At 38.3% G+C, this 26,417-nt stretch overlaps 1 protein-coding gene across 5 annotated transcripts in view; it reads right to left on the reverse strand.

The window, feature by feature from the left end:
- Nucleotides 1–26,417, reverse strand: part of LOC127423453 (sorting nexin-29-like) — a 180,336-nt gene that overhangs the window by 20,831 nt on the left and 133,088 nt on the right. For 4 of the 5 annotated variants that reach the window (XR_007894320.1, XM_051667762.1, XM_051667759.1 and 1 more), the window contains one exon: nt 23,401–23,541. Coding sequence is in view for 4 of the 5 variants with exons in the window: in XM_051667762.1 (XP_051523722.1) it covers nt 23,401–23,541 (141 nt within the window). In the remaining variant the exon portion in view is untranslated. Of the gene's footprint in view, nt 1–19,733; nt 20,862–23,400; nt 23,542–26,417 lie in introns of those variants that run through there. The other variant, XM_051667763.1, reaches the window with a different exon arrangement.

Consider the following 26,417-nt stretch of genomic DNA (forward strand, 5'->3'; position numbering starts at 1 on the left):
TTTTTTTTTTTTTGTTTGTTTTTTGCATGTTTATTAGGTGCTACTAGTTACAAATCAAAAAGAGAAATGGAAAATGAACACAGCAGTCACGCTCAGGTCTCAGGAGTTTAAGCAAAAATGCAGGGAAATGAAAACATGGAAATGCAATATATTTCAACAATAAAACAACATTCCCACTCTTTACGTCTGTACTCTTACTTGTGCAAAATACATGCATTGTGTGTGTGTGTGTGTGTGTGTGTGTGTCTTTATGTGTGACACCTGCGCTGTGGCTCTGATCAGGACCAATCAGCTTCAAATTTTTGATCAGTTTTTAGTAACCACACAGACAGAATAAAGCAGTTATGTCAAATGACATAAATAATATAATAGAAATGTGTTACCAGTGTTATAATATGGTGTTAAACATATTTAACTGATCACTGCTTTGAACACACACATTGACAGCCATACCAAAAACACATCAATACAGTCATATACTCAAAGGCAAAGTTGGGCTAACACTACAAGACACTTAAACAATTGCAAGATTATAAACTTATAATCTTAATAATACATTTTCATCAGTCAGCAGGAACCACCTGCCAAGCAAAGCATGAGAGATCAAACATATTTCATACATGTTTTCTTGCACATTTCTCCTGCTGTCTGCACAAGAAAAAAAACATGCATACACACACCAGGCATGTTGCATATGCATACAAAATCCAGGAGTATTAATTTATTCACTTTGACTTTTGAAAGCAGAAATGGCAAACACTGCATTAATAAGAACAAGGCAGATCCTCCTGGGGCTGTCATCTTTAATGCAAAGATAATGCGGAGTTCAATTAAAGCTGAGCACAAGAAGCCTGAAGAGACAACAGACTGTTTTCTATTTCTGTGCCTCCCTCAACCTTTTGTTTAAGTCAAATGGTGGAGAATCAATAATGTATGATGCAGGTAGCCAGTACTATAATGACCATGCAATGTGAACCATAAAGAACTTCCAGACTTTTGCACACAAGAAAATATGGTTACTAATGTCTCAAACCAGGTGTTGAAAAGGCCAATGGTAGAGAACAAAAGGGTCAGTAAATGTATGCCGACCTGCAGAGGCTCTGTGAATAATTCAGTACACAGCAAGCAGCTGGTCAAAAGTGGCAGTCTCAACCTCCACTTAAAGTCTTGTGCTAGAATCAAAGACTGCATCCGAATTCCCATATTTTCATAGTATGTACAGTATGACTGTATGGTTATTGCACGTTGGCATTGTCCTTGGACCCAAATGTTCTTTGACCTATTTTACAAATACTGATCATATATATACATAGATATATGAATTTCTAAAGCCTCTACATCATCAAAATGATCAATAATTTGCTTAAATAAAACAGCTGTTTGTAATAGACCAGAATAACATTTATTGTTACTGATATTTCAAAATGAATATTAATTAGAGCTTATGCTTGCTTAATATTTTGCACATTTTATACATCATTGTATTGCATTTCACCACGTATTATGCCCACCACAACAAAAATACAGAGTTTGGATCATTCAATTAATTTAATTCAATTAAATAAATTAAACAACACAAAATAATAGTAATTTACTAAGATATATATATGATTAATAAATTACTACAAAAGGCTGATGTATTAAATGTGGTTAAAAAACAAACATTTGCAGATTATTTTTAATTTTGTATTTGTGTAAAGGTTTAATAAACAGTACCAAGTGTGTTTTCACACTATTGTTTCATAAGTCAGGCTTTACAGGGTTAAACAAGTACAATTAAACATGAACAATTTTCTTGGTACCTATAGCACTTACACTTGAAAAGAAATGTTCCACTTAGGCCTGTCGCAATTATCAAATAATAGATTAACTGCTTAAGAACCGGACTTGAAGCGCTGTGATGCATGCGCCGCCTGCGGAGGTTCGTGCTAAACTCGAGCGAAAATATAAACAAGGATTTTAGTGAATGCAAAGCGTGGTTTCACTTAAATTTAACAATTGTAGAATGGCAAATGTTATTTGTCATTGTGGGTTGATAGAAAGGCCGAGATGATAGACTGAAGAAACACAGAATCTAAAAGGTCTTTCTTTATGTAAAAAAGGGCTTGTGGTTTAATCGGAGACTCTTAAAGTAACGTGTGAAAGTAAAATTTTTTGAATAGAAATATTTCACTACTGCATAATATAATATAATATAATACACCTTATTTTTCAGCGTAACTAGGGCGCCGCCATTACAACTTTGAATGTGGACCACTTTCGATATCAGCCACTTCCAGCTATTTTAGTGATACAAAAATACTAGATTATGCTGCTTCATATTACAGGCTGGCAATATATGTCGTCATATTATTATCATGAATTACTATTTTCAAAAACACATTGGTTCGGAGTGCGTATAGTTTTACCGTTTATCACATTTTGCCGTTGTTTCATCACACACAGAATGAATGAAATCAGGCACTGACAGGACAGTCCTCCACGCTGTCTGACATGCCTCCGCAAACTTTACACAACCAGAAGAGAACAGAAAGCCGCTGGTAAAATGCTGCTTTAACTTTCTTTCCACCAAAACTGCTTCTTGTTTCATCTTGACAAAATAATAAACGCATTATTCTCTCCATTCTTGTCAGAGAGCATTCTCTTTTCTTAGCAGTGCATAGTAAACAGACACGCAGATATGCATTCAGTATGGCTTCTGAAACATTGCCTTTGGAAATAAATAAATAAATAAAGGTTATCTGAGGTTATGCAGGTACATGTGAATGGAGGTTTACATGGAGACAAGAAATACTGCACTGTCACGATCTCGGTAAAATAAAAAGCAGGTATTATTATCGTCTGATCGATACAACACACAGCAACAAGTGAATGATTTGCTTTTTACTATAAATGCTGACGTTAGAAAATTACCCGACATTAGGACATTATTATGCTGAACATCAAGTAAGCCCATATCACTAAATTCTGATAATATTATCCTTCTAGTTATTTACATAACGAGCATCATAATCATTAAAGCCCTAAAATGGACATTTAATCATCATAATCGTCATTATTGCGAGAGCCCTGAAACAGACAATTAATCGTGAAAATCGCAATTATTTGTTTGACAATTTATTGTCAGCCAAATTTAATAAACGTGACAACCCTAGTTCCACTCAAATTAAGGTGTCTGCCATTTTTTTTATATTTCAACTTTTCTAATCTGGCAGCTCCTCAGCTCCCATGGTCTTATGGGATAACAAAGTGTCCACTTTTTGCACACTTCCGAATCTCGACAGATGTAGTATGTCATTTACGTATTGTTTGCCTTATGTATCATTACTTCTGGGTTTTTGGGCATCCCACTCATCTGACATACTGCTTTTTATATACTGTGCAGCAGGGAAGTGCTCAAATTCAGATGAGGAGAGTCAAATTATTAAAAGCACAAGACGTGATGAGGAACAATTTATGAAGACTTTTGTCCCTAAACGAGCACCAGCAGCAAAGCATCAGTCAAAGTCTCCCTGTCACCTTAACACTGTTCCACGTCTAAGTATTCTCTCAAAGTACCTCAGATTCTCTACTCAGATTCAGGCCTGTGGCAATGTAGTACAGTATCATCTCTCTCTACATCTGTGAATCCCAGCTGCTGTGAGGATCCTATACCAAGTGCTCTAAAGCATGAAAAACATGAACATTTGCTCGTTTTAACCATTGTAATAAATTCTCTGTGAATGTGGGTCATGAAGATGGTCAGTGATTGTTCCCCCTGGAGAAAAGAAATGTGATGAACAATATGATAAAAAAATGAGTGTGGATTATTTTTTTTGTAAGATCTAGATAATATATGAAGTTTAAACACCAGGGGCCTCATTAAAGGGATAGTTCTCCCAAAAATGAAAATTCAGTCATTGATTACTCACCCCTGTGTTGTTCTAACACCATATGACTTTCTTTCTTTTTCTTAACACAAAGAGAGAAATTGTGAGACAATGTTGTGCTCAGTGATGTCATACAATGGCGGTTTATCGTGACCACCTCTTCAAGCTTCAAAAGGACGCAAAAGTATAATTCAGAAGTCTAATAAATTATTCCATAAGACTCAAGTCTTGTTCTGAAGGGATACAATAAAGTTAGGTGAGAAACAACTGAAATCTAATGTATTATTAAGTGAAACTCTTGACCGACCATTGTCCTCCTGTGTGCATTCATGAGACAGACTGCATGCGAGCTATAGAGCTCCTTGCATGAGAGCAACAGTAGTTACGCTGCTGCTCACGAGGTGGGGTGTTCACGCGAAATCTGGTTTTGTTTCGCTTTAACAGGACCACCAGCGATATTAACATCAGAAAACACAACATAGCTGCACACAAACCAGAGAACAGAACTCACAAAACATGTCTGAAGCGTTTGTAGTCAAAAAATAGATGCATTTCTATGCCCAGCCTTATTTGTTTGAACCGAAATCTTTAATCAAGCAGAGAGATGGAGGAGGAGGCTGAAGGTAGCTACATACGCCCAGATTCTACAATCAGAGTACAGGAAACCGCAGTTCTTGGGAGGTTTCGCTTACCGAAAGTGAAATAGGAGAACCAGAGAGAAAGGCGGTGGGAGCGGGAATGTCTGTCACCCCTTTTCTATTCTGAACCTATGTGTTTGTGTGTGTGTGTGTGTGTGTGTGTGTGTGTGTCACACCTCCGCCTGAAGAGACGTCCGCGAAAACAGTCGGTAGGTGTAACATTCTCTGCCAAAATCAAGTAGTTTTAACCGGCAAGTGAGATGCTGGCTTCGATATAATGTTGTCAGAATGATTTTGGACTGGTGCAAGTTCATAGTGGACAGGGTTAACCGGCGCGATGCCAAATATAGAAACCAAGCAATCTACAGAATGTCCTGTCGCTCCTCACAGCTGCTTAGGACAAAAACTCTGTGTGATGTGGAAGAGGGCATGGATGGGCAGTGAAGGTTTTTTGGCCCAAATAAACAATTTACAGTAAACTGCTGTGCTACTATGGTGCAGCTCAGTAAATCACAGTGGTCTTAAACCCTATAATGAGTTACCTAAAGTATTATGATGGTCATAGTTTAGACATTAATCAGAGCCTGTTAGGAATGAATCAAACCACCTTGACAACTGATTTTGGACCACTGGGGGGTTGATGTGGTGTAGTGGTTATAGATCTGGGCAGTAAACTGGAATCCAGAAAGAGGCAATCCAACAACTAACACCATTGTGCCCTTGAGCAAGCTGCTTTATACATAATAACTGTCCTTATAACAAATGTGTAGTGTAAATCACTTTGGATAAAAGTGTCAGCTTAATGACTACTTACCACTGTTGTAGAAATCACCTCTGCCACTTTCTGACAAGGTGTCTTAAATACCAATGAGTCATAAATGTTTAATAAATGAATGATTCAGCAATTATACAGTCTCCAGCACTGTGTTCCTAATACACAAAGCTAGGTAAAACTGTGTCAAGAAAGTATATTATTACAAAGATACACAACATAATCAAATCCCCTTACTTGGAAACACCCAGGCAGAAGTGCATACACTTATCTGTTTATATATGTGGGTGCTGGGCATTGTGCAGGTATTACACATTGCCACTGTCCTATTTCGCAGTGAGGCTATCAGCTGAGAACAGGGACAGTGAGCCCAGCGCCTGGGGAGGGAATGCACATCCAATCTGTGCTGACACCCTCAACACAGCCAGTCCCCTGACCTCATTGGACCATTTTTGCACTCTTAACTCACAAAATACCTCCATCAGCCACTCAACCTATAAGTGGAGGAAATAAACCTACTGCACAAACATACATGCACATAAAAAGGCACAAATACTTGCACTCTGTTATAAAACCTAGTGAGCTGCCTCATCAAATGCACAATACTGACGTTAAGGCTGTTCCAAAAAGTAGGCAGCATTTTGGCCAAATCTTAAGTCAGCATCAGATGTATAATTTGTGGAGAAGGCAATTCCAGAATGTATTTTGTCGAGCTCAATGAAAAGAAAATTAATCCAAAAGCACTTTTCCACCATTGGGCTGAATGGTTCTGAGAATGGTGAGAAAGGGTTCTAGTAGCATTCTCTCGAGCATGGTTCAGCACAGTACGATTACAAACCATTCTTGGCCTGGATTTCTCATCACAGTTAGCAAACTGTGCTAAACCGCGCTGGTGGAAGGGCTTTAGTATGTTGCCACTCATGATTGTCAATTTACCAACACCAAGGTAAAAAATAAAAAAATTGCTGTCCGCACACTGAAACAGACTAGGAAAAAGGTCTAGCAAAAATACATTATTTATTAACTTTTACATTGGCATGGTGAAAAAGTGCAAAGTTCAAGTGAATTAAAAGCCAGACCAACAGGAGTAAACATTTCAGCACATCGCTTTCTACAATATGCTAAGGTAACTCAGTTGTTTCTAGGTAGCTGGCCAAGTTTGTTAATATTTGGGTGAAGTTAATAAAAAGTTCATAAAAATTAGTGTATGTTTAGTGTCATTTTATGATTTTATGGTTTAACTAGTATAGTACATTATTTTTCTAAAGCCTTTTTTCGCCAGGGAGGTGATTACGCTAGCTATCTAATAAAAAATCTTAATATATCAATCAATTACTCATATACAGTGGCAAGAAAAAGTAGCTGAACCCTTTGGAATTACCTGCATTTATGTATTTGTTTTAAAATCTGGTGTGATCATCTAAGTTACAATAATGAACAAACAAAATCTGTTTTAACTGATAACAAATAAATTATTGTATTGTTCTTGTGCATATTGAATACATCAAACATTCACAGTATTGGTTGAAAAAAAAAAAAAATACGTGAACCCCTAGGCTAATGATGTCAACAAAAGCTAATTAGAGTCAGTTGGCAAACCTGGCATTGAATTAATGAATCAAATGTTCAATCTGATTAAAAACTAACTACATAGCCCAATATTTGTATGTTTTATGCTTATTAGAATATTGCATCATTACCAAGCAACATGCTAATGTCAAACTCTTTTGGAATCTGTTGCGAGTCCAATCTCTGTGTGAAGCTCTATTTGTGTGGTATGTGGAGTTACAGCCTTTGTAAAGTGAAATCAGTCACTTATAAGGTCCTATCATGTTTAAGATGCTGCCTTAAGGCCAAAGTATACTTCGTTATCCACGTACTGCATAGTACACGTGACACAAATTTTATTATCAGCACAGTCTGCCCAGACTGTACGTGTACAGTCTAGTTTTTCTAGATACACGGACAGTCCGTGTCCGTGCATAGTCACACGTGCCTGCCGTTGACTGTGTTAAAAGAGTATTACAAAGCAGTTGCAGTGTGCATGCCTCAAATGCTTCCATAATATTTCACAGTCAAAAGAGAATAGTTTGAAAGGTTAAGTGCTTGACTGTCCGTGAGACAGAACGGCACGTGAAAAAAAGCATTCCAGTTTGACCTTACTACTCACACTAAAAAATGCCGTAGAATAGTGCAGAGACATGCGATTTTGGATGCACCTTTGGAAAAACACTCGAAAAAGTGAAAAGGACAATATGAAACCAAACAAAAATGCACAGACAGGAAGACTAAAACCCAGTGTTTTTAACAGGATAACACTGGCTAGTTTCAATGATCAGCACCCTTAAGATTTATTCCCCTTTAAAATCTTGAAGTGACAACAAGAAAATGCAAATGGGAAATGGAAAATGGAAAAATGGAGCCTGTAAATTTGATCCCGATAAAAAAAAAAAAAAAAATCTGCAGCTATAAAAAATAAAAACACAGCTGAGGAGCTTATGCGGTGACGGTTTGACAGGAGTGCTGACAGTCGCCACTCTTTGAAGTCATCATTCTTTCTGTGGCTGGCTCAGTTCAGCGTACCTCTGCTTGGTATTCAGGGCACATTTGATGGGCAGGCTGGGGAACGTTTAGTGTTTGCCCTGCGAGCCTCTGACAGATCAGCTGTTTAGGAGCTGTCAAGCTGGCTGAGCACCAAGGGTCTGACATCGCCCAAGCACATGGAGTCATGGACACAGCCAACAACAAGACAAGTCATATTCCAAGATCCCAAAACACAAGATAATGCTACAATAATATAGGCAAATACACGTTATTGTCTCAGACACCGTAGGATAATGTATACAGTACACCTGCATAACAATGTAATGTGTGGAACACTGAGAAATCTTTTTAATTTATATTTTTTACTTAATATTTTTTACTGAATTCATATCTTTTGAATTTATACTTTAAGTTTTTATTAAAAGTACACACACACGCACAGAGACTTGAGTCGCGACCAACAAACAGAGCCGCAACTCCGCGACTTGATCAATACAACAGTTTCTAAATTATCCAAAATAACTTTTAGTATGTGCAAGTGTTTCATTGTATTCAGCCCTGTGCTTTTTATACTGTACAAACTATAGATTCTATCCCCTAACCCTACCCCTAAACCTAACCCTCACAAAAAACTTTCTGCATTTTTACATTTTCAAAAAAATATCATTTAGTATGTTTAAGCGATTTGAATTATGGGGACACTAGAAATGTCTACCACATTTATAGCATAATACCAGTTTGTAACCTACAAAAATTTCTTCGTAAACCACCCAAACCCACCCACACACACACACACTCTACTTTGTTACTCCAGTAAGTGCTCCATTAAAGCAGTGCAAGCATCGCAATCCTCTGTTTCTAGTTCTAAAATGACGTTTTCCCATTGAATTATTGAAAAATAATGCACACCCGAGGTTCGCGTCATGACTGCATTACCACCTCGGGTGTGCATTATTTTTCAATAATTCAACAGTCCGTCATCAATTATTCCTTATTATCTGTTTGTGGTGATGGGGGCGTGGTCGTGTGTCTGTCGGCGGGAGAGAGTAGTAAGGCTCGTCACCTGTGTTGTAATTATCTCTAACGCCTGTCTCTTGTTATAGTGATGGCAGAGGGAGACTTAAAAGCCGCACCAGCGCATCAGTTTGGGGAGAGAGAGAGTGACCCGAGAGCACGATCTCGACGTGTATTGAGTGTATTAAAAATGTGTTATCTTATTGAGTGTTGTGAAGAATCTATGTGAATTGAATGCATTAAAAATACAAGATGCTGAATGCAGAAAATAAAAGACTTGCCTGCACTGCTTTGTTGTCTCCTGACTCCTCCATAGCCCCAAAAGAACCGAACATACAACAATGTTATTATAGAATGTTACTAATGTGAATGAGTGACTAAAACAACAACAATTCTGGCTTTGTTACTGTTAGTGGTACAAAGGCATTTATTATTGTTTAATTTGTTATTTTTTTTGACAAAGCCCTAACCAAACTACTAATCTTTGCCGTTTCACTTATCCTGCACAGCTTCTGCAATGTCAGAGCAGATGCAGATACAGGCCTGGTGTTGTAATGGTTTCAGACAGACACATGAGAGGCCTGGAGAAGGGTAATTACAGAAGCTGCTGTTTCAAGCAGAATGATATGACAAGCTACAAGAGACATTTAGATGCAGATTACACAAAGCAAGTCCTCCATTTTTATCCTCCCAAGTACAGATGATCAGGAGGACACATTTTCAAAGGGTACAGAAGGGTTTTCCCAACCAAGGCACTAATTGCATTTCCTGTGCCACAGAGTTAGGCCTAGAGAGAACAGAGTTCTTTTACACAGCTTTTGGTTCAGGCATAATTACAGGATGGACTATCACCAACAAGAGACATCAAGAAACATGGTTTAATCAAAACAAGGAGGGAACATTTGAGCCAGAAACTGAATATGCTGTGCAATATACTAAAGCTAATGTATGCTCTTTTTGAAAAAAATAAAATAAAATAAATAATTGCTACTTCTTTTATCAATGGAGTGCTTTTCCATTCAGTGAAATTCTCAGTACAAATGCACATATGAATTTGGAATAAAACATATTCTGCACCTATATTGTGTGAATCTGACCAACAGTACATCATCACAAAAGCTGTGTATGAAAAAGCCACTCAACAAATCTAAAGTAGCCAGATAACCTTTCATTCATCCACACAAATGGCTCCAAACGGAATGATTCTAACTGTCTGAGTACACTCAAAGACTTTGCTCAAAACTCGTTATGGACTGAGGGGGATCAGATAGCGTCAGAAAGCTTTTGTGCATAATGGTGTGTACTGAGGGAAGAGAGCTGAGCCCCATTTTTACAAACCGCCACAGAGCTCTCGCAAAATAATAACTGAATTAACGACTACATGACAGCTAATCTCAATGGCCTGATGATTACCAACAAAAGCCCAGTCGTCATCAAACCTCTACAACTGCTGCCATTTCACTTAAAAAGCCTGCTCTTCGCACATCCTTTTTTCACAGCTTTCTTGTTCTAATGGAGCCCTCAGGGCTTCCACACTCAAGTTGAATTTGCATGTCAAAGCTCCTGCTAAAACTTTAATGGAAAGCAGTGAACAGCTTTCGGCTCTGAAAAAATGAGAACAGATAATTTCTGAATGTTGTGCTCTGGGTAGGTGCATGGCTACAGCACATCAGCAAAGCAAAAACAGTATCTGGATCATGCACTTTCCTGAGAGGTCAGGAACTTCTCTTCATGGAGTGTAGTGAGTTACTCTGGGACAGACACAGTAGCTTTACTGTCCATAGTGTCATCTCTTAATTCAGGGGTTTTCAAACTTTTCGGTGCCAAGGACCCCAAAAAATTATGAACCCCCACAGAGGGACTCCATTCCTAAAATATCAAGGCAGCTATATATTTTCATATATAAAAAATAATTTATACTGAGCGAGTGTGATTTTAAGTGTGAACATTTTGTTTGGAAAATTAAATGATTGGCTTTTATATTGTGTATTAAATCCAAAAGAAATGACTATGAATATTATATCGAATGTATGACAGCATATCTTTAAGCGCTTCTGAGCACGGTGAGTAGAAGTTCCAGTACATTTCCACTTGAGCATGGTTCAGTGTGGTATGATGAAAAACCATTACTGGTATGGATTTCTCAGCATGATTAAGCTAACTGTACTCAGAACAGGACAACAGTTCTGGCAACTAGGCTTGGGGTCTTTTCCACGCATTAATAATCCGAAAATTTTCCAGAGGATTATCGATATATATCAGCATTTTTTCCAGATATAAATAGGGCAGCTTGTTGCAAAATGGTCTTCGTCTCTTCAAGCATATTTCTCAACACATCTTTGGTAAAGCGTGATCAATAGGGTATCTTAAAGGGAGTAACACACCGGACGTGTCTGACGGATGACATGGTAAGTTCTAAAATTCGAAACAATTATTTTATATGAAGGAATGTACGCATCGGCGCTTACACTCAAAATTCTGAAGCATCAAGGAGCTCAACTCGCATAGCTTATTAACAAAGGATAAAGTTTACTCTAGCCATCATTAGATGATATACTGTGTATATGTACCTTTCATATACCCTACACAATGTATTTTCAGTTACAAGTATGTCTTTTTATGGTTTGACAGCTTGAATGAAACACATTGACTGTTGGTAGTGCAAAACTGCAAAACTAATGTGCACAGAGCAGGTACAAAGCATTCTGACTTCACACCAGCCCTGGGGTTGATGAACTCTTTTGATTGGCTTTCCTTGAAGCGGGAGGCAAGCTGGCAGTGCCTGTCTGGGTCTCGGTCTGACTTTCACGCTCTAAAAAGTCTACTTTTGAAGGGCTACGCTGATTCCACTGGCTCTGCCTGGCATTCTCCCAAAATCACAGGCAGTGAGAGGATGCAGTACCACAGGCTAATTACCTGGCACTGGGTAAACAGAAGCAAAAACAAGGAGGAAAATGAAAGGATGAGAAAGTACCAGGTTCCTTTCAGAGTGGCCCATCATCATTAGCGCATAAAGAGCTGCCCTGCTGATGATGTTGATAGGCACTGGAGCAGAGGGCAAGACCACATGAAATAGTACCACAGTAAGAGCAATCTAGCCCTTCCTCACAACACTCAGCAATCAGACAGCACAGCAGATTTACAGATGAGTGCTAGGAAATTTGTCAACACTGCCAAATGGCAAGATTGATGGTGATGTGGTGTATTGGACTTTAGATAAAAAAGTGGCTGCCAAAATGTAATATTAATATTGCGTAATCTTGTGGTGGAGTTATGTCAGTCAAAGAACAGGAATGTAGATTCTCCTGTATGTTCTGTGCACAAAGGCATGTATATAGACATTTGCACATCTGTGCACATATATGTCAGACGGACGTCTTTGGGTGCTGCATGGCATCTCGTTGTTCCAGTCCCTCGCACCTTCATTACAGGCCGTAGGTTGTTATAATGTAGTCTGTTCCAAAAAGCACACAAATATTACATTTCTCAGATTTTGTTACATGAAGACACGCTAGCCAACTCAATGAAAAAATGCTAAGAAAACACGTCTCTCTGCTCTTCCTCCAGGTTGCTGTAAATATCTTTTACAGTACCCACATAGGGTTTCAGTGGTATACCGCGGTATGAAAATTGATGGTTATCATACCATGTACATTTGCTTATCTATAGTATTGAGAAAAAAAATGCAACCGGACAGAGAATCTCAACTGCGCGTGCACATCTCCTTTCCTCCTCGACTGTCTATCAGACTCGTCAACTTGCACCACACACACACATTCAGCAGAGAAAATGTCAGAGAGAAGCGAGGCGAGGAGGTCTGACATAAGTGAGTGTGTGTGTGAGTTAAAGCAGTGTTTCTCAACTGGTGGGACGCAGGTCTATTCGGACTGGGTCGCGGACAGCAGGGAAAGAACAATGCCATGGTTCTCCCATTGAAGATATTTGGGCGGCCGCCCAAGTGATAGCCTATTTAGGACTGCCAAAGGCAGATTTGTAATTACATTTTTTTATTAAATCATACAATAACAATGAAATGTAAACATATATATATATATATATATATATATATATATATATATATATATATAAAAATCAACATTTAAACCCCACAAACCCCCTCCCCGACCCCGCACCCCCAAAAAACAACCCTGTGGTCAAACATAAGTAAATATATAGAAATAAAAATCAAACAGACACACATATATACAGATATAAAAAAATATACATATATACATATATATATATATATATATATATATATATATATATATATATATATGTATATATATACACATATACAGATATATATATATATATATATATATATATATATATATATATATATACACACACATACATACATATACAAACATAAATACATACACATATATATATATACACATACATGCATACATACACACACATAATAATCATACTAACTATATTACACTACTCTCTCCACACCCCACCCAAGAGCCCTCCAAAAACTCAAAATACATGCCCCATTACCGTATAAACGTATCCAAACCACCCCATCTTCCCGATGACACCTCCTCATAAGCTGCCACCCTCCCCATCTCCGTGCACCACTCCGGATATGGGAGCACACCAGCTGACCTCCAACCCCTCAAAATAACCTGCCTGGCAATCATCACACAGGTCAGAACCCAGTTCTCTATATGGCCATCCCCCACATCGATGACCGCCCCATCACCCAGAACACAAAGTCTGGGGCAAAACGAAACCCGAGTGCCCATCATGTCGCACACAAAATTCCAAACCTTCGACCAGAATTTCTGGATCTCGACACACCACCAAAAAACATGGGCCATGTCTCCATCCTCCGACTGACATCTCCAGCAGGTGGGTGTGTCTTTAAGACCAAGCCTATACAGCCTAAAGGGGGTCCAATAAAATCTATGCAAAATTTTGAATTGTATAAGATGCACCCTTGCATCTCTAGATGCAGACTTAATGTTATTAAGAATCTTAGCCCACACTCCTTCCTCCAATGCCAAGTTGAAATCTTTCTCCCATACTCTCGAGAGAAGTTAAGGCTCTGTCCCCCAGACTCTGAATTAACAGGGAGTAGTACACTGATGCCTCATGACCTTTTCCAAAAGCCACAATCACCTCTCCCAAAGCATCTGCCTCCTTAGGGGGGTGTGTGCTACTCCCAAAAATAGTACAAAGCAGGTGGCGCAGTTGTAAATACCTATAAAACTGAGGTCTGTGGATCCCAAAATGTTGGACCAAGTTTTCAAACGATCTCAACACACCACTTTCATATAGGTCACCGAGTGTAGCAACCCCTCTCACAATCCACTCTGGCCAGCAGAAAGGGGACTTGCCAATACACAATCTTGGGTTCTGCCATATGCTCGAGGCAACATTTAAATAAGTGTCCAATTTAAACAATCTGGACACTTTAGTCCATACCGAGTGTAAATGCGAAATAATGGGGTGTAACTTATCTTTTCCAATTAGTTTGATGGAAGGCGCCCGGCTGGAAAGCCGTTACTGGACAGTACGCTGTCAGAGCCAAAGCTTCGGATTTAGACCAACTGACTTTGTATCTTGAGAATTAATAATTCTGTGGAGGCAAGACATAGATCTAGTAGGTTCAGAGACAAATAATAAAATATCATCTGCGTAAAGCAGAAGCTTATGCACCACACCTCCCGCAACCACCCCTGGAAAATCATCCTCCTTTCTTATCGCGGCTGCTAATGGTTCCATGGCAAGACAGAACAATAATGGGGAAAGAGGGCGGCCCTGCCGAGTGTCCCTATTCAGAGTAAAATAATCTAAAATTAATCCATTTGTTTTAACCGCTGCTACAGGGTGTCTATAAAGTAACTTATTCCAACCAATAAATGTACTCCTGAACCCATACATTTCCAAAATCTTAAAAAGATAATCCTATTCTACCATATCAAACGCCTTTTCGGCATCAAGTGAGATGGCAGCGATCGGAGATTGATCATTCGCTACTGACCGCATGATATTGATGAAATGCCTTATGTTATCAGAAGAGTTACTGCCCCGAATAAATCCCACCTGATCTATATGTATAAGAGATGTCATAACCTTACTTAATCGGTTAGCCAAAATTTTTGACAATATTTTTACTTCTAGCTAGATCAGGGAAATTGGACAGTAACTTTTACACTCGCTTGGATCTTTGTCCTTTTTAAGAATCAGACTGATCCGAGTTTGTGTCATAGTTGGAGGAAGCTTTCCATTCTTTAATGATTCAGTATAAACTTCTAACAAAAGTGGAGCATAAGATCTAAACAATTCTGCGACAAAACCATCTGTCCCCGGAGCCTTGCCAATAGGTAGGGATTTAATTACCTTGTCAAGCTCCTCCAAGGTTATCTCAGAATCAAGAGAGTTTTTTTGCTCAAACGTCAGTTTAGGAAGATCTAATGGTTCCACAAAGTTTCTAATATCTTCATCAGTAGACGAAGACGTGGAACTATAAAGATCAATATAGAATACTTTAAAGGCATTATTAATATCAATGGCTGAGGTAAAAATTTCACCACCAGCAGATTTCACTGAGGGGATGATAGAAAGAGACTCTCTCTGCTTTATATATTTAGCCAAAAGCTTCCCTGCTTTGTCACCCGACTTGCCGTGAATAACCAAAACTCCACTTTCCGTGACAAAATAGTATTATATCTATATTTCAATCGGGTCAATTCTCTGAGGCCATCAGCTGACATACAGCACTTCAGCTCTGCCTCTGCACTTTTAATATTTCCTTCCAACTCCACGAGTTCTCGTGCTTTGGATTTTTTGATGAATGAGGCATACTGTATCCGGCCCCTAAGAACCGCTTTAAGTGCCTCCCAAGCCACGCCCACAGAGGATACTGAGGACCAGTTGGTCTCCATATAAACATTGATTTCAGTCTTTAACATTTGTTGGAAATCAGGATTTTGCAAAAGGGATACATTAAGGTGCCAACTATATGATTTCTTTTTCTCTATATGTGGCATCACCTCTAAATTCACCAGGGTGTGATCTGAGACTAAAATGTTTCCAATTGAGCAATCCACAACAGAGGAAATGAGGGATTTGGATATTAAAAAAAAAATCTATTCTAGAATAAATCTTATGGACTGATGAAAAAAAATGTATAGTCCCTACCAGATGGGTTCAAAAGTCTCCAAATATCCGTAAGACCAAGATTTTTACACATCCTGTGAAGCGTCAATGTTGCTCTAGGGAGCTTACGCACTTTTGCTTCACTATGATCAAGGACTGAGTCCATCAAAAGACTGAAGTCTCCTCCCAATATTATATCATGAGGGGTGTCATCGGTTTGCAACTTCCCTTCAAGATCTATAAAAAAGCCCTGATCATCAGCGTTAGGTGCGTAAATATTAGCCGAAATCAACCTTTGCCCTTGAATTTCAGCTAAAACAATAATGACTCTTCCTAATTTATCTTTAATCTGTTGAGACATTTGAATTGTAGATGTTTATTAATCAATATAATGACTCCCTTGCTCTTACTTGAGCCAGCACTAAAAACAACATGTCCATCCCATATCTTCCCAAATTTTTCAGCTTCCTGCGGGCAGATATGTTTCTTGAAGAAACACTATATCATATTTCTTACGTTTAAGAAAAGTAATAACCTTCCTTCTTTTTATGGGGTGCCCCAACCCATTCACATTCCATGTGGAGATAGTACACTCATATTAACATTTGACATTTTGATATAGTAGAAAAAATAAATTGTGTCAAAAACAAAATTATACAGACCACATTCCCCATTAGTGAAACAATCAAACCCCGAACTTCCCCCCGAACAAAACAAACAGAAAAAAAAAAAAAAAAAACGTGCGCATTAACACCACGCACGAAAGCGCCAATCCCTGTTCAATGAGGTCAATGAGACCCACGACAACTTTGCCATCGGATTGCACAATTTTGCCTCACAAAACCGGCATCCCGGTTCACCGGGTGGTCAAGTCAATTCACTAGGAGGCCGCATAAAAGTATATACCATGACTTACACAATCCGTCAACTTTATAAAAGACATCCTTTGTGTGAGCATGTGGATATTTTGCGGTAATCCGTAGTGTCCACTCTCAAACTGGCCGGGAACTTCAATGCAAAAGTAATCTTTCGTCAATGCAAAAGTTTCTTTAAGGAAAAGTGTTATTCACAAAACAAGCTCCAGCCACAAGGTGGAGCCAACACAAAAAGAAAAAAGAAAACAAAATGTCACCCAGCTTCCTCAAGAGTAAGTACAGCGAGTCAGGCCCACTCACATGAGAAACACTCAATGGTTTACTCACCCATTGATTCAATAAAAGACTTTGCCTGATTGTGACATGTAAATACTTTGCGACCGTCCTTCGTTTCTATTCTCAGTTTGGCCGGAAACATCAGAGCAAAAGTGATTTTTCGCCGATGTAAGAGTTTCTTACATTCCTTGAACTGATCGCGTTTCTCTCGTCGAGTTCGCAAAGTCCGGTAACAAGAAAATATTATGGTTCTTCCAAGAAAGCTTCCCTTTGCTCCTTGCCTGGCGCAACACAAGATCTTTATCGGATGATCTCAGAAATCTGGCCAGAATCGATCAGGGCCTGTCTCCCTCAGCAAATCTGTGAGCTGGGACTCTGTGAGCTCGCTCGATTTTCCAGCTTGTGGCATGTTATGTCGAGCAGACTCGGGAAAAACTCGTCTAGGAATTTCACCATATCTCTGCCCTCCTCATGCTCAGGAATTCCAACAATTCGAACGTTATTCCTGCGGCTTCTATTCTCAAGATCTTCAAGCTTTTCAAGGAGAATCAAATTTGGTTGCGGGTGGATTAGCGGTTAATTCCCTCTCCGAAGATTCCAAAAAATCGATTCGTCTCTCAACATCAGTCACTCTTGTAACTAGCTTAGAGAATTTTATTTCCATCGCCGTAATTGATCGACGTATTACAGCGAGATCCACCAAGTCAGCAAGAATCTTCATCAACATCACCGACATGTTGGACAACTGACGCTGGATCTCCTCTCCCGCCGCGCCGTCCAAATCGAGTCCCCGGTCTGTAGGCCTGTCGGGGCTTTCATCCTGAACACGTAAGTGTCTTTTAATGTCTCCAGAGCCCGAGGATTTTGACTTCTTTGCCATGTTTTGCATCAAAGAGCAAATGTGTAACTGGGTGTATCAAAATTCACCAGATTATAACATGAAAATAATTAAAAATTTAGCAAAGTGCGCAGAGCTCGTCACTCACACGTCTGCCCCTTGCATGGTGTCACGTGACCCCGCCAAGGCAGATTTAATGATAATCTCGCAATCAGCTAAAGGCTTCTCATCTGCACTTTCGCACGAGTGTAACGGAACCAGCTCGCGATCATAATCTGCTCTTCTCTCTGTCGCACGCGTGCAACAACCGGGCTTCCCTCGATATTGCGGAGTGCAGACCTCAAAACTGATGTGACCAATTTCAATTCTAGTGAGACTTTTCTAGTTTAAAGGGTTTAGGAGGAAGTCAAGTCGAACCTCTCAAACAGTAGGCAGCCCTGACATGCCAAAGAGCACTGAGGAAAAGAGCAACACTGTGCTATGTGCTAATTATTATTATTATTATCTTTACAAAATTGTTTCATGATTTTACATGAGTAAAAGTAACCGTTATATTTTGAAAAAAATGTATAGATTCATATGAAATAATCTAAAGGTAGAATCTGTTAGACCTCATTTTATATCAACAGTGGCAGTTGTAGTTAAAGTTTCAAGATGTGTTTCATCTAGTACTTATTTTTTCATAAATACTATAATTTGTTATTATTATTACTATTATTTAAGACTAGCTACACTGACCTAACCATGGTAATGAGGAGCCTTTCCTCCTGTGTAATATGTACAGTATGCTCTGTTTGAATTATGTTTGAAATTAGGAAACAAATGGGATAATAATGGGCTCATATAAGTAAATATGCTCTTCAGTTTTTAAAAGGGGAGAGAGAAAACTTCCAGTCGCTTTTGTTATTGACGTCAACAACAAAAATAATGTCACTTGATGCATATCCTTGTACTTGAAAACCATGAACAAAACTATGCAACATAAAAGGAAATGTGACCCAGGATACATTAAATACAGGTTATGTTTTTACTATGGTGGGTCGCCACTTGATTTCTAATGTAAACTTTGGGTCCTGAAGCAAAACTAGTTGAGAACCACTGAGTTAAAGGTACAGACAGGAGCAGTCTGGCTGCGCTCTCGCACACCTACAGTATATGTTAATTATTAATAATCATAGGACATTACTTTAAAAGCTCACACAGCTGATGTTATTTTTCATTTAGTAGTTAATTTAACATGCAATGCTAACATGTAAACTAACATGCTTTAGATATATAACATGTTGTAGTTACATGCTATTTTTTTAATCATGTTTATAAATTGGTTTATTATTATAATTCTGTTAGCTTTCTTATTTATTCTATTTATTGTATTTATTTTCAAAAGGGAGACTTTTTTACACATACTTTCAAGTTTCAATTATAATAAAGCGTTTGTTCAACCAAAAAAAATATCTAAAATAAAAAAACCCTTCTGTTTTCACTCCTTTAAGGGTCATTGTAACTGATAATAATAATTGTGTAATACTGTATACCGTGAAAACGTGATATTTTCCGAGACGATTATCGTAATGTGAAAATCTCATACCGTTGCAACCCTACACCCACAATACTTAACAGACCCGTTATCTGACAGCACCACTAATTTAATACCGTACCCGACCCGACCCGTTTAACCGATCCGAACCCGCATAAAAATAAATCTACTACATCAGGCAGACACATTTTTTTTTATTTTCTCAAGTCACACAAGCAATCACACTAACATTAGGCACTCTCAGTTGGAGCATTTAAGAAAAATAGACACGTAGCCTAACGTTGAGGTGACAATTAACAGAAAAAAGATGAGAAAGATGAACATTATTTGACATAAAAAAAAAAAAATATATGGCTATATGACCCACAGTTCGCCCATGCCTATTGATTCCCGACCCGCACCGTAAATGACAATGTAAATATTTTTCCACCTGTTACATAAAATATTAGCAGTTCACCCATTGGGTACCCACATGTGCAGGACTCTTGGCTGAACCGTGTATTTGCACGGATTTGCAGTTGGCTTGACCAGAGATGCCAAAACCACGTTTTTAATACGCTGTGGAAATAAGCTATGAATAGTTTTGAAGCTTGGGTTCTGTTCCATTCAGCTGAACCCTGTCTAGCAGTTTGAAAGGAAGAACTCACCTGGGACCACAAGGTAATGCCGAAAAACATGACATAATCAATCTGAAAATAGCCCTGTCCATAAGCAGTAATGGCATGCATACAAGTGTGTAGTGATGGCTGAGTGGCATTGATGTATTTTGCCTTTTTGTGCTCTGCTGCCATTGTCAATATGAACTTGCCATGTTTTCTGCTGGCTTTGCATTAGAATCAATAATTTCCAGCATGTGATATATTGCTATGCGTGATTGAGATTCCTGAATTATGATTCCGTTGTAAATAATTTTATGTCATAATTAAAAAGTCTGTGTAAATGCACTTAGTCGTGGTATACAGTTTATACTGCATATTTCATTGGCTTATAACACTGTGAGGGGGCCCTACATGGGGGTGTCCCATACGGCAGTGTGCATGACTTCAAGGCATAATGAAATAAAAATAAAATAACTACAGGCAAAAACACATAAAAATAATATACACTGAAAATGAATGGAAATGAACATGAAAATAAACAGACAAGTTACAGTAAAGTGATGATAGTGATATTTTTTTTTTTCCCCAGCTGGACCAGTAGGCCATTTTTTAGCAACATATTTTTAAATTAAGTGTCAGGAGCATTTTCATTCATATTTACAACTAGAACAGGACTCGACAATAAGGACTGTCCAATGGCCAGGGGCCAGTTTGAGAGAGATTTGGGCCACTTTCTAGAACTTTTACTTGGCTGATCTGGCCAGTGCCGCATTTATAACGTTACTGCAAGCAGACAAGCAAGAGAGCACAAAAATTACAAGAAGCAAACACAGTTTTCTAATCCACACATAGGAACACAAGAAATCAATAGTTTATTTCTATTGGACTGTAAATCCATCTCTCTCCTTGCATCTCTCTCATTATCTCTCTCCGTGCAGCGTAGATGCTGTTTAGCGTGCGTGCGCACTTGCAAAGGGACAGAGTGCAAGTATTGTTCTTACATTAAAAAAAAGCTACTTTTTTGCCTTTAGAGATTAATTTATCATTTCTGAACTGTACAGGTATTTTCTTTATGTGCTTTGTGTATGTCAGTGTTGGTTTTATTTGGGTTTTCTAATTTCTTATTTTTAATCCACATTCTTAATTCACTGATTAGGCCTAATATCTACCTACTGTATATTACATGTCACAACCGATTTAGTATCATGGTCTCCTCTCTCAGGAATTCATATTACATTCAGCAAACAATCAAATCTTTAACTCAGTGACTAAATATATGATCCTGCTTGTGTAAACACTACATATTGCCCAAAAGTTAAACGGGTGACTGACTAACTTGTCATCTGCTCCACTGAACTGTTCGCTGAAAAACATGTGTAAGCGGCAGGATGGTTGAGGTTAATATCATGTATTTATAAATTTATATCTGTTAAGCCCTTATATGGGGTTACATGAGGCATAAAGCTGTAATTTACAGCTATCTTGCAAATTATAAATGTGATACAATATTGAGGGAAATTGTCTTAAAAATTTAATATTTATATATAAAAAATATTTAGCTTCAGACACATTTTTTAAAGTCATGATGGTAAAAACTAGCTAGTGAAAAGTTTGGAAGGGCAAGTAGAGAAAATCCTTAGCATTGAGCCCTGTAGAAATATATACTGGCAGCCAAAAGTTTGGAATAATGTACAGATTTTGCTCTTATGGAAAGAAATTGGAACTTTTATTCACCAAAGTGGCATTCAACTGATCACAATGTATAGTCAGGACATTAATAACGTGAAAAATTACTATTACAATTTGATTTTTATTTTTTTTACAGAACTTCTTAAACGACTTCAAAGAGTTCTCATCAAAAAATCCTCCACATGCAGCATTGACAGCTTTGCAGATCCTTGGCATTCTAGCTGTTAGTTTGTCCAGATACTCAGTTGACATTTCACCCCACACTTCCTGTAGCACTTACCATAGATGTGGCTGTCTTGTCGGGCACTTCTCACACACCTTACAGGCTAGCTGATCCCACAAAAGCTCAATGGGGTTAAGATCAATAACACTCTTTTACAGTTATCTGTTGTCCAATGTCTGTGTTTCTTTGCCCACTCTAACCTTTTCTTTGCAATTCTTCCCATAAGGCCTGCACCCCTGAGTCTTCTCTTTACTGTTGTACATGAAACTGGTGTTGAGCGGGTAGAATTCAATGAAGCTGTCAGCTGAGGACATGTGAGGCGTCTATTTCTCAAACCAGAGACTCTGATGAACTTATCCTCTCATTTAGTTGTACATCTGGTCTTCCACATCTCTTTCTGTCCTTGTTAGAGCCAGTTGTCCTTTGTCTTTGAAGACTGTAGTGTACACCTTTGTATGAAATCTTCAGTTTTTTGGCAATTTCAAGCATTGAAATGATTCTTGACCTAATATTGACCTTAAGACATGCCAGTCTATTGCACACGGTGGCAACTCAAAAACAAACACAAAGACAATGTTAAGCTTCATTTAACGAACCAAACAGCTTTAAACTGTGTTTTAATATAATGGCAAGTGATTTTCTAGTAACAAATTATCAATTTAGCATGTTTACTCAAGGATAAGGTGTTGGAGTGATGGCTGCTGGAAATGGGGCCTGTCTAGATTTGATCAAAAATGACTTTTTTCAAATAGTGATGGTGCTGTTTTTAACATCAGTAATGTCCTGACTATACTTTGTGATCAGCTGAATGCCACTTTGGCAAATGAAAGTACCAATTTCCTTCGGAACCAGCAAAATCTGTAAATGATTCCAAACTTTTGGCCGCCAGTGTGTATATATTTTAATGAAACAATATTTCTTTACAAAGCAATTTTACAAAACAAATGACTTTTTTAAAGTTGAAAAACTTTTAAAATGAGCAATAATAGGTGTATTAACCGATTTTGTGCCTTTAACAGGCACAAATTCTTAAACACATGATATGAACCCATGTCCTCTGGGCACTTCTGCCACTTATACAAAGGCAGCATACATCTGAAGGACATGGAGTAAATAGTACCCTATATGAAATAAATAAATAAATAAATAAATAATTAAAAAAGGCACATTTAACCAGACGTCAATGCAGCATCAATACGTGTATTCTGGAATAACAGTAGCAGAAAACAATGTATCATGACTGAACATTTTATTTGTTTAAATGTTGCTTTCTGTGTATGACTGTGCAATCAAAATGAATTTTTATCCTGTTAGTATCCTGTAAGTGAGGTGAGCCATGGCAACAGAAGCATGAGGCATTAGCTGGAGAAACAGAACCCAGCCATTATAGAGAGAAACAGCTGAACATACCTTGTTGCCAATGGCTTTTTTAGGTGGGAAACTGAAGGTGTCGACCTGTGGGAATTGCGAGCGCAGGTAATTGTGCAGGGCCCTGAACTCAGTGTAGCGCCGGTACACATTCCACTCATTGTCCAGGATTCTAATGTACACCTGAAACAACAAAAAGCATGAAATGTCACTGATAGGAAGGATGTGCATCTGAGACAGGTCATTTTTGCTCTCGTTAGGTCCCCTATGATTTGCATGTGATATATCTGAGGTTAAACCTGGTTTCCCATAGTGCTACAGTGAGACAGCCACAAGAGACTGTAAAAAAGTGCATTACAGGGACAATTACATAAAGAGGAGGGAGAGAGGGATGCTTTTTTCATGCATCACTTTCTCCTTCATACCCAAGAGCAAGACAGAGGAGCCTGGCTCAAATTAACCAAGCAAAACCTCTGATCACAGAGAAGCAGCACACTTAGTGTCTTGAACAGGAACAGGCAGCAGTGAGTCCACCGGGGATGCAGAGCAGTGTGTGTATGTGTGTCTGTGTCTGGCTTTAGTAAAAATCTCTTGATAGGTTAGACTCTTGACAGCATGTTGGCACCTGTGAAGCTAGGCTGACAGTGTAAAACACAGGCTGTTCTGAGACTTCTAGTGTCAGAGCGTCAGTGCAATCACCATCTGAAAATTCATGCATGCAAACTTAAACTGGCACCAAAATAACTCAAACAGCCTTAAAAAGTTTTACTTTATTGTTAACGATCAGGTTTTCACGATAAAAAAATATCAGTAGTCGATACCAATTTTTCAACACCAAAGCAAAAACTAATATGCTATTGAAAACATTACTTCATTCAAAGTTAAATTTTATTGTAATGAGTCAGGAGATAATGGAGGATCTAAATGCATCGTCTTTAATAAAACAAAAGTAAACCAGGTAACTAAAACAAAACAAAGGGAACAAACGTACAGAGTAATACACGAAAAGACTGACAAAGGAAACAGGGAAAACAAGGGCTTAAATACACAGGGGCAAACAAGGGAACGAGGAACATCTGTGGAAACAATCAGGGGAAAACCATTCATAAAATGAAACTACAAAAGGACTACAAACTAACAGGAAACAGAAACGTGGGAACTAAAGAATTTCAACATAAAAGTCAACACAAAAAACAGAGAATATGTTTTATGTTTATTATAAATATTAACAAATTATATTAAAACAATGACAAGTAGCTATCAAGTATTTCTTAATTAAACACTGCAAGTTTTTCATTTTAATATTTAAGTAAACACTCATTAATGATATTAAGAACAAAGAAATGAATTAAGAACAGTGTGTGGTTTTCTCTTAAACTTGTCAGTATTGTTGTTTGATTAATATTAATGACATACTATACAGCGGATTGTCTATTAGGGGCTGTAACACCGAATGCGTTTTTGCGCCCATCTGCGTTGTTTTATTAATTGCATTTCTATGTAAACACCAATTTTGATACCAAAGCAAAAATAAATATACTATTGAAAACATGACTTTACTCTTACTTAAATATTAATATAGATACACTGCCTGGCCATTTGTATTTAAATAAGCACATACTTAAGAGCCTATGACTGGAACATTATTGCAGTGATTAATATGTTTCAGCTGGCAACAATTCTTTAAACCCTAACTGATGCAGTGTGTAGCCTCTCATTTCTTAAACAACCATGCCGGAAGACGTATCCCGTGGTCGTGGAAAAGATGTTACTGTGTTTCAGAAGGGGAAACTTATTGGCCTGCATCAAGCAAAGAAAACAACTAAAGAGATTGCTGAAATCACTTGAATTGGGTTAAGAACTGTCCAAAGCATCATTAAAACCTGGAAGGATAGTGGTGAACTGTCAGCTTCATGGAAGAAAATCTTGAATGATTGTGATCACTAAAATGCTTGGTGGTCACATCGTATTCACGACTTCAATTTGCTAGAGAGCATAAAGATTGGACTGTAGAGCAATGGAGAAAGGTCATGTGGTCTGAGTCCAGATTTACCCTATTCCAAAGCCATGGGCGCATCAGGGTTACAAGGGAAGCACATGAAGTGATGCACCCATCATGCATAGTGCCCACTGTACAAGCCTCTGGAGGCAGTATTATGATCTGGGGTTGCTTCAATTGGTCAGGTCTAGGCTGAGCAACGTTATGCAGCAATAAAATGAAGTCAGCTGACTACCTGAATGTACTGAATGACCAGGTTATCGCATTAATGGATTTTTTCTTCCCTGACGGCACAGGCATATTCCAGGACGACAATGCCAAGATTCATCGGGCTCAAATTGTGAAAGAGTGGTTCAGGGAGCATGAGGAATCATTTTCACACATGAATTGGCCACCACAGAATCCTGACCTTAACCCCACTGAAAGTCTTTGGGATGTGCTGGAGAAGACTTTATGGAGTGGTTCGACTCTCCCGTCATCAATACAAAAATTAACAGTGATGGGCAGTAGCTCGCTATAAATAGCGAAGCTATTAGCTTAACTACATTTCTGAGTTGCGAGGTGGTAGCTTTGCTAGTTTTTAAATCAAGTACCTTTTCAGTAACGAATCTATATTTTTGACTAGGTTACGCGTAGCTTTGAGAAAAGCTACACCGCTACATCATGCCTTGTACCCGGTGTTTACTAATGCCAGTTTTGAATCAAAACTAAAGATGTCCGATCACAAATTAATTGCTCATTTGAGTCAGTTCTTTACAATGAATTGGTCACACGTGATAGGAAAGCAGTCTGAATCGATTCGCGATTCAATCTGAATGCCTCAGAAAGCTTGCGCGAGTGCTGCTGAATCATTTGTGCGCGCTCTCACTTGCCAATAAGCTCACGGAGTATTTTATAACACAGAAAATAAAGATAACGCTGGTTGCAGTGGATCTACAATCAATGGAAATGAAACCTGCAAATGTGTCCTATTGTTTCCCTATTGTTTATAAAAGGTCTTTATAAAGTTCAACACGTTTGCAGCTTGTAAACGACTTCTGCAGGTAAATACATTTTCCAA

The sequence above is a fragment of the Myxocyprinus asiaticus genome, chromosome 32 (assembly GCF_019703515.2).
Source record: "Myxocyprinus asiaticus isolate MX2 ecotype Aquarium Trade chromosome 32, UBuf_Myxa_2, whole genome shotgun sequence".
In the NCBI taxonomy this organism is placed as follows: Eukaryota; Metazoa; Chordata; class Actinopteri; order Cypriniformes; family Catostomidae; genus Myxocyprinus; species Myxocyprinus asiaticus.